This window comes from Crinia signifera, chromosome 3, assembly GCF_055691185.1.
Source record: "Crinia signifera chromosome 3, ASM5569118v1, whole genome shotgun sequence".
Classification (NCBI taxonomy): domain Eukaryota; kingdom Metazoa; phylum Chordata; class Amphibia; order Anura; family Myobatrachidae; genus Crinia; species Crinia signifera.
The window spans coordinates 185,427,066-185,436,131 of NC_139219.1; the positions used below are offsets into that span (position 1 = coordinate 185,427,066).

Sequence of the window (9,066 nt, forward strand, 5' to 3'; positions counted from 1 at the left end):
TTCTATCGTATTGTTTCTGCTTTGTTTAGTTGTTAGAATCCTAATGGTGTGTACACACTTGTACAATGTGCATGAGATTTTGACTATATAGTCAAAATCTCATCTGGATCACATGCAGATCGCACAAGTTTTAACCCTTGCCATCCCGATGCGCGCTCCCCCGTATTGCAGCCAGACAGTCTTGTCTGTATAGTGTAGATCTGCACTATATAGTCTAAATTGTACAAGTGTGTACACACCTTACGATTTAAACACCTGAAATTACCATAATTTGGGATTTAGATACTATAATTAGGTCCTAATGTTGTACACATGGAATATTAGTAATTGTAGACAATCTTGTTTTTCCTCATATTGTAATTACAGTAATTGGCTCGTTCAACCGCTATTGATCAACAGGCACCTGATCGACACCTGAAAAGTGTTTTTGCAATATTTGAAAAAAACCTTTGACTCTATCATGCTTTGATCCACATGCACTACAATTTGGAACAGTAAAATGCCAGGCACAATGTCCAAAGTATGGTGCGACACCAAATAAATGTGAAGCTCATGCCTACATTTTGCCAACCAGGTGCATGTTCAAGTTTTTCAAATGTTGCTGTAGAGACTGTCTCCCTTTGATCCACACCAGATTTTGCTTTTGTTTTACATTTGCAAGCAATGTACAGGAGTTTTAAACCACTGCAATAACCCCCTGCAATAACCCCCAACAGAACAGCTAAATAGTTATGTAAACAGATATCAATGTACATGTGCTTTGATACGCAGGTTTTTGAGTAGTATTTTGGCAAGTGAGAAAATGACCACATCCATGGGAGTTGGGTGTCTTTTTAATAAAAGCATTTTTATTTTACAAAACTTTTTTAACCACCAATTTGCAATACTGCCCCCTTTTTTTTTTTTTTTTTTTTTTTTTTAGTAAATAAAATAGTATTTCCCATAGATGTATGGTAATTGGCAGTACTCTGAAAATAGAAGCAGTAACTGTTGCCAGTTCCCTCTCTGTGTGTATGTTTTTGTTTTTTTTAAGGCCCTCCAAAATTACTACTTCTGCAAAGTACTTTCACTTAGAGCTGTGACAGTTTTTAGTCTTCAAACTCTCCACCCCACCCAGTCTCCACTCTGACTTCACAGCTCCATATTCTGTAAGTTTAAAATAAATCCCTGTCCTTGCAAAATTTCTTTAACTTTTTGCTATATCTTTTAGCACACAAAGGGGTTATTTAATCAATTGATTGGTCAGTTGTGGTACTTCACCTCCATAGAGGAGTAGTTTAAACCTTTTTATTTATTGAAGGAAAAAAAGTCCCGGTGAAAAAGGCAGTGGCAATTCAGCCGTGATCTCGACAATCCAGGGCCGTTTTCGGCAGAACGGGCCCGACAGCATTTAAGCGGCATCTTGTCAGAACAGACAATACTTTAAAAGCAGACCGGAAAGATAGCATTGGATAGGTGCCTCCCGATATTTTCCACAGCGGAAATAATGACACTGGATTGAATATTCACCTAAAGGCTGCCATAAATCTACAGATCGATTGTCAGATTGGGCTGGTTGGAAAAAAAACCTGGTAATGGATGAGAGTAAATGACAGTTTACCATTTGCTTTGAAATGCTGGTAAACTGTCACTCATCCATTACCAGGTTTTTGATCCAACCAGCCCAATCTGACAATCGATCTATAGATGTATGGCCACCTTTAGGGGGGTATTCAATGTGAGGGTCACGGCAGTCAAGCATTCTTGACCTCAGTGTCCCATTCTCGGTCAGCTCGACTGAGAACAAGAAGGCGGGATTCAATGTCCCACCTGCTGGGGAGCGACAGGAGGTGCTTGCCGGAGATTGAATATCCCCGTCTCTTAAATTCAGATTATGCTGCTCTCACATTGCAAACCTGCTTCCAACCCGTTTTTGTAAACGTTTCTTAAAACTGGTCTAAAGCAAGTTAAACCCCTTTCACATCGCATGTTGTAAACGGTATATTACTGTTTTTGTACCTTTCCCATGCAACATGTTTCACCCATAGAAAACAGGTAAATGTCACGTTACCATTTTGTGCAGTCTCTGCAGATTTGCCCCTCCCCATATAAGGTGTCAGCGCCTGAGGAGATTATTATACTAAATAAACCTAAGGTAGGTGTTTGCTGGATCCCCAACTGCATATGGGAGCCCTGGACTCGGTCAGAGGTGACAAGGGGGAAATTTACGTCCAGGCTTCTCTCACTGCCTCCTGGCTGTAGGCTGCAGCTCTTATCTCCCTCCTGATTTTACGGACTGCTGTGTGCGCGCCCAATAGCTGGGCTTCATGCCACAGGCAGGGACGGAGGAAGCAGCATATTTCAGCCGGCCAAGCTTCCCCTTAGGCTGGTTTCACACACTCCGGCTGCTGCCGGACGGTGAAATCCCGTACGGCCAGGGAGCCGTGCCGCACACATTAGTTGTGAATGGACACTATTGTGTCCATTCACACGGGACGGCCCGGCCGCATGGCTGCAGCCGGATCCCACCACTGGAAGGGACGGCTGCCGGGCTGTGGCCATCCCTTCCATGATAAACTAGTATGTGCGGCACGGCTCCCTGGCCGTACAGGATTTCACCGTCCGGCAGCAGCCGGAGTGTGTGAAACCAGGCCTAAGAGGACCCCCTCCCCGTGCCTTCTATTGATGTGATTGGAGGGTTGTGTTCCAACTTTATCCCATGTTAACTGTGTTAAACCCCTTAAACATCGGCACTATACCGGGTTTTAGCTGTAATTTGAAAGGGGTGTTAGAGGGAGATGGGTGAGACAAAGGCTGGTAATGGGAGGAGGGTAAACAAGCAAAATATATCAGAAGAGTGACCGAGGCACAAAGGGTTCAGGGGCAGCAAATGGGAAAGAAGGGGTGAGGAAGTGTAGTCATTCCAAGGCAGCAACCAAGTAGAGACACTGGTGCACTCAAGAGGGTTACTAGTTACACACACTGAGCTCTACATGGCTCCTCTTACTGGTAATCAGTGTTGCCACTGTTCTAAGGTGCAGACTATGATGCCACAGTACATCTGAAATATATCATTATGTGGCTATGGGGGAGATTAAATACAGGCCATGTTTGAAAAATGTGAGTATCTGATTGGTTGGTAAAGTTCCTTAATATGTATTTATAGATCTGCACTAGCTGGCATTGCTCAGGTTTGGATGTGCAATTAGCATTACTTGAACTTTATCCTTTTGTTTTAAGCATGGCCGCTCTTCCAACAGACCTAGGAGGTGGTAGCCTAGTGTCATCTAAAGTTATCATCCAAATCTTTCCAGCGAAAGGCCCTGAACATGCTGCCCTTACCCATGGTGTGCTCCGGCATTCACCTCTTTGTGGCTGGCTCCTGATCTGACCAAATTAGTTTTTTCTTAAACCCCATGTCCTCTACCCCCTTTGTTATGCAGCTTTGCTATATTTTGCTTCCCTGACCCACTTTGTGTAGTGGCTGGAGGGGGAGGAGACAGCACTTCAGTGTGAACTGACGCACTGTCTCCTCAAAGGGACATAGCCGGAGGGGGCAGTTTGCGCTCCCCCACTTTGGCAGACAAGATGTTAATGTCCCAGTGTTAGATCAGACCATCCACTGGATCTGTAAGAGTTCTCACAGTAGTTTCTTAAAGTCCCAGCACCATTTATGGGGCAGGCTCACGCGTGTTGTCCCTGGGAATGTCAAGGCCAGTGTGCATCTTCTTACACAGATTTCCTAGCCTTGGCTATAGGGCAGCGACAGCCAATGTGAATAACCTCTGGCTCATTCAAGTGGTGGATGGTTGCTCTCATGCTGTGGATCAAGACACAGGATGTGTGTATTTACACAAGATGTCACCTGCCGCATTAGCATATTTTCACAACGTAACAGCGATGTGCACTGCATTGTTAACAAACAAGAACCCTTGGTCTAAGGTAAGTTTTACTTAAAATAGTTTCAATCTTACAGCAAAGATGACCTCAGACATATTGGGGGGGCCAAATTAAATATATTTATTTTAACATAAAGCCAATTTATGTACGGGGATATTTTTATCACATGGTAATTTAAAAGAATAACAATTTAATCGTAATTGGAAGAAAATGTGCCGTTAATACTTTTAAAGTATTTTTTTTCCTTAAAACTGATACATGTGCAATAACTTGTAAAACTTCAGTCTGTCTTTCAGATATTGTACATAATTGCCAAGTTTGAGGTGTCAGCAAGTTTACAAAACATTTTTTGCAAAAGTGTCCAAATAAAAGTTTCCCATTTCAATCGAGAACCCATATTATGTACATTTTCTATGTAAAGTTATCAAATGTGACTTATGTTCCACTTGACTGGACAGAAGCATAGTCACTTATATAAACACCTAGTGTTTGTTAGGTCAAAATACATACTTTTATAACAAAACTAAAAATTTACTTGGAGTATATAAATGAGGATATACACATATTACATATTTACACAACCATACAAATATAATACTAGACTCCTGTACAGAAATGTAAAATGCAAGTTCCATTTACTTGCAGAAAAGTTCAGAGCTTCCTGCAAAATGCTGGACATGGTGATAACAAAGAGTACATTAAAAGGAGGCATCAAAAAGTTCAGATGACTACAGCTGGACTTTTAAAAGGGTTTTCAAATGATATGTCATTAACTCCTTGCATTGATCAGAATGTTGACCATTTATACCCATCCAGTGACTCGGAGGCTTTGGAAGGACGCTGGGGGATGGTGGATCACTAAATTTTGCTCCTGCGTAATTTATCTCTTTTTCAATTTCTTCTGCAGTAAATATTTCTTCTTTCAGTTTTATAGTTTGGACATTTTCTGCACTTGCTAATGGTTTTTTAACTGGTTTTGAAACAGAACTGTTGTAAAACGCAGATTCCGTGTGCAGATTTTCAGTTTTTCTTGGGGAATTAGTCTTCATATGCTGAATGTTACATTTACTTTTCTGTTTGTGAAGATTCCATTGTTCACATCGATGAGCTGCCGGGCTGTGAGAAGTACTGCTCTTCTCTGGCTTTACATTCCTCCTTTCAGACTTCACCTTTGTCTTTAACACCTATATAGGGGGAGGAAAAGATAATAATCACAGTTGATTTATGATATTACATGAAATACGACTATGATCATCTATCAATTCAGTCATTAAGTGGTCAGGCTAGGTGCAAGGTGTGGATCAGTGAGACGGGCACAGTTTCAGATGTGATGTATTGCTACAGATGTCGAAAAATTTTCCCCTTCAAAAGTAAAAGTATGACCTCACTGATCTGCACCTCCTAGGGGTACATTTACTAAAGGTTCTTAAAATGATGTGGTGATATTGCCCATAGTAACCAATCAGATTCTGTCAATTTTCTAGGATGCAATAGAGAAATGATAGGCAGGACCTGATTGGAGGCTATGGGCAACATCACCAATACGTTTTAAGAACCTTTGTAATTTTTCCCTGGAACATGGTGGTTTCCTCGAAGTCGCTCCCTACTCTGCTGCCTAGGTTTGTTCATAATATCCTCTTGTGGATCTCAAGAACAGTCCTAGGCAGAGCTCTTACATACTGACCGGAAGTATTAGGAGTGAGACAGTGACAAACAAGCAAACGTCTCCAAGCATCAGTTTTGGACAAAGATAACGCAAGCAACACTTGAATGAGTGACATCCTATCCTACATTGGTCAGATGTCTTATTCCAGCCTGCCAATTTCAGTTATGGTTGTGGGCATAAGGGGGTCTGTAGGGAGAGTTATCAACTGCACCAGATTCCCAAGCACACTCATGATACAGATGTGTCCCCATACATCTAGCCTTTCACAAAAGCACACAGAGCTCACTAGGTCTATATAACGAGACTTGTATCGCATGGAGGGATAGATGTATATAGACATCTGTATGCAAGTTCTAACTAGAAGTGGGCAGATTTAAAAGGTTACTATACAGATGAAGCGCCGCTCAGCCAGCGCCAGGGATCGTCAGCGGAGAGGCGCTCCATCAGACTGGGACGCTTGTCTCAGTTTCCCGGCGGCGGGGGACTGGAACCCTGCCCGTCTCCACTTTAGGGAGACGGGCAGGGTTAAGGGGGTGCGGGGAGGAGCTCCATCGGAAGGAGACAAGCGAGTGTCACCTCTTGGCGGCTGGCGATTTGAATGCCAGACCCCCGCTGAATGAGGCCGGCTCCATCTGTATATGAGTACTTAAGTACTGACCCCATAGTGGGGAACAATGTCGCATGCATACACTGCTGTGAGATTTCACAGCAGTGTATGGCCACCTTTAACATAAAACTGGGTGCACGCCTGAAGATTAATTTGTCCCATCTATCTAGTTGGAACAAAAACCTGGAAATGTATGGGAGCAAATTACCATGTAAAATTTGCTGGAAAACACAAAAACCATTGAGTGGATAATTGTTTTTAAATCAGATTGATTGAACCAATTTGTCTGACTGACCATTGTCTGTTTTCCAGTCTTTGAGAATTTTTTATTGTTTTTTGCTCCCATACATTTCCAGGATTTTGTTACCACCAGACAGATTGGACAAATAAATCTTTACGTGTGTACCCAGCTTAAGGTAGGGTACACATCTGGACTAGGTTTTCTTTTTTTTCAGCCAACGGTATGGCCATAGGACCATATTCAGGTCCGGTCGCAAGGCAGTATGCGTTCACACGGGGGCAATGTTTTGCATCTGCGTGCATGCAAACGCATTTCTGCACATGTGCAGACACTGGGTGCATGCGCCTACGGCAAACAAACTGTTTGCACGCTCTGCACATCAGATGGGACAACCCAGCAAGTGTCATTAAGCATACACACTGTGTGTTATGGAAGAAATAGTGTTCCAATTCACGTGTTAATAAGTGTGCCCAGCCTTATGCCTCCTGTGGATACTTTATTTTTAGAAGTAGAAATAAAGCTTAAAAAAAAATCAATATCATTGCAGAAAGAGCTATAAGCTGCACTTAATCCTCTGGTTGTAAAGTTCAAGAAGTCAATCCTATTAGGAGTTGGGTCCTGCAGTATTTCTAATTGGATCTTGCATTTGTCGGTCGCTTGCATGCACGCGATGTATACGAGTTTCATGATGCAAACTCACACCTAATAGGATTGACTGCAAAATCAAAATTCATCCCAAAAATATAAAAGGAACGTAAAAGACATTCATGTTTCAGGCAGCAATAGGGACAAAGTGCCGTCTATCTGACCTGAAAACTAAATCATTGCCTAGAAACAGGATTAAAAAAAGAGCAAGACCTCCAGATCAGACATGTGGGACATATGTACAGTCCATTAGCGACCTGTGTCGATCGCTTAGAAATAAAGCACGGATAACTCTGTGTGTATGGCTGCTGGCGATGCACAGTCCCGCGCGTCGCTATAGTCTGACTACAGCATGAGGTATAAAGCCCCCATACACATTACAGAGGCCAATATAGTTAACCATATCGGCATTGTCGGTACACACTGAATGGTAAAGCCGCCAATACCGTTAAGAATCACCGGGACCTGCCAAGCATGCGGGTATTTTGGCTTTATTTCCAAATTGACCTGAATGTTCATCAGATATCAATCATTGTTAACGGCGTGAGGGAGCACGCATCGTCAAAGATATTGTGAATAACATCTCTTAGAAGCCCCTTAATGAGCGATATTGTTAACAATATCGCCTATATGGGGCTTAAATCTAGTCATTGCCAGTATTCTCTCAATTGAGTCACTGGCTGTGACAGATCTGTGACATTGTCCTATGCACCCAGCACACTGCTCCCATCGCCCCGTTTGGGACATAACCCTTGTGCCCCGTACACACAGAGCGATGGGAGCAGTGTGCTGATTGAGCGGTCATGGCCAGTGTGCTCAATAGAGAGAAAACGGCGATGACTGGATTTGTACTGAATGTAGTATAAATGTAGTCAGGCGATAGCGCCTTGCAGGATCGCGTATCACTGTCGCCCATACACACGGAGTGATCAGTGCTTCATTTCTAAACTATCAGATTGATTAGAAATGGGTCTATAATTGCCCCATGTGTATGCCCCATCGCAGGGAGAAAGTGCACAGATGAGCCCCTGTCACGTCTCAACCCCATCCTGTGACCCGACAGCTGGTGCTGATAGGCTGCTACTTTATCTTTCTCCAAGCACTGCTCCGTGACGTCTCCCCTATATTCTCTGACATTACCAGGCCCCCGCTACGTGCACTGCATCAGCGCCGGCAATATAGCCACGGAGAAACGAGCCTGCCCCGGCCACTCAGACCCTGGTACACACCTCTCTCCGCAGCTGGCGGTACTGGGCGGCTCTGGCGGGCATGGGCTCCCCGGGGCCCGGGCTGCAGGTCCTGGCCGCATTCTCTCCCGCTCTGCTCTGCAGCGGGTGGTGGAGCCGGGTGGGGAAAGGGGTCGCTCGGACTTTATTCTTGTTCCCCCTTTTCCGGCCGCTACTTCGAGTTCTGCTCACACCGCCCCGGGGCCTCCGGCCGCCTCTCCCCCCGGGCTCGGACATGACGGCTCCGTGCCACCGAATGCAGCGATGTGCCCGAATGGGGGCGTTCACCTCGGCTGTGGATGATGTGCCAGTGTCCGGCCTGTCTAAGAGACACCTTCCTCCGTCTACCCCGTAATACTCCTTCCTACATCATCATCATCATCGCAGCGTTCTGTTGTTGTCACTACACAAAATGGCGGCACTGTCGCCCCCGCCCCCGGTGATCGCTCACTCCTCCTCCTCCGCCCTGCTGCTGCTGCTGCTGCTGCTGCTGAGTGCTGCTGACATGGTGACGCCATCTGCTCGATCAGATGCCTGTGCGCGCAGTACATGGTGTGTCTGACTTGGCCGCAGTGTCACCCTGACCCCCTCGCCCTGTGCTATATGTATGTGCTCTGTGCCTCTCTCCCGCCCCCTGCACCGGCTAATGCTGTACATGGCATCTTGGCCGCCTTAGTAACTGCTCCAGTGTCCTGTCACTTGCTACAACTGTCTTTATTTACCACGAACTTGTCCTAAATTGCGTTGTACTGTAATTATTTAATTGGTCTTTTTTTGTTGTTGCTATTTTTATGTATTTCTA

At 44.5% G+C, this 9,066-nt stretch overlaps 1 protein-coding gene across 1 annotated transcript; it reads right to left on the minus strand.

Annotated features, from left to right (window-relative positions):
• Positions 1 to 3,975: 3,975 nt before the first annotated feature.
• On the minus strand, positions 3,976 to 8,712 carry PNRC1 (proline rich nuclear receptor coactivator 1). The gene is made up of 2 exons (XM_083177067.1): positions 8,268 to 8,712; positions 3,976 to 5,063 (listed from the first exon to the last, which is right to left on the minus strand). Exons 1-2 carry the CDS (start codon positions 8,499 to 8,501, stop codon positions 4,608 to 4,610), a joined length of 690 nt encoding a protein of 229 aa, XP_083033193.1. The 5' UTR covers positions 8,502 to 8,712; the 3' UTR covers positions 3,976 to 4,607.
• Positions 8,713 to 9,066: the final 354 nt, after the last annotated feature.

What these genes read in the sequence shown, in the direction of transcription:
- PNRC1 (XM_083177067.1), bottom strand. Translation starts at nt 8,501, where the DNA reads ATGTCCGAGCCCGGGGGGAGAGGCGGCCGGAGGCCCCGGGGCGGTGTG. An exon ending in ACCGCCAGCTGCGGAGAGAG is followed by an intron (nt 5,064 to 8,267) that starts GTGTGTACCAGG and finishes CCCCCTATATAG; the next exon opens with GTGTTAAAGACAAAGGTGAA.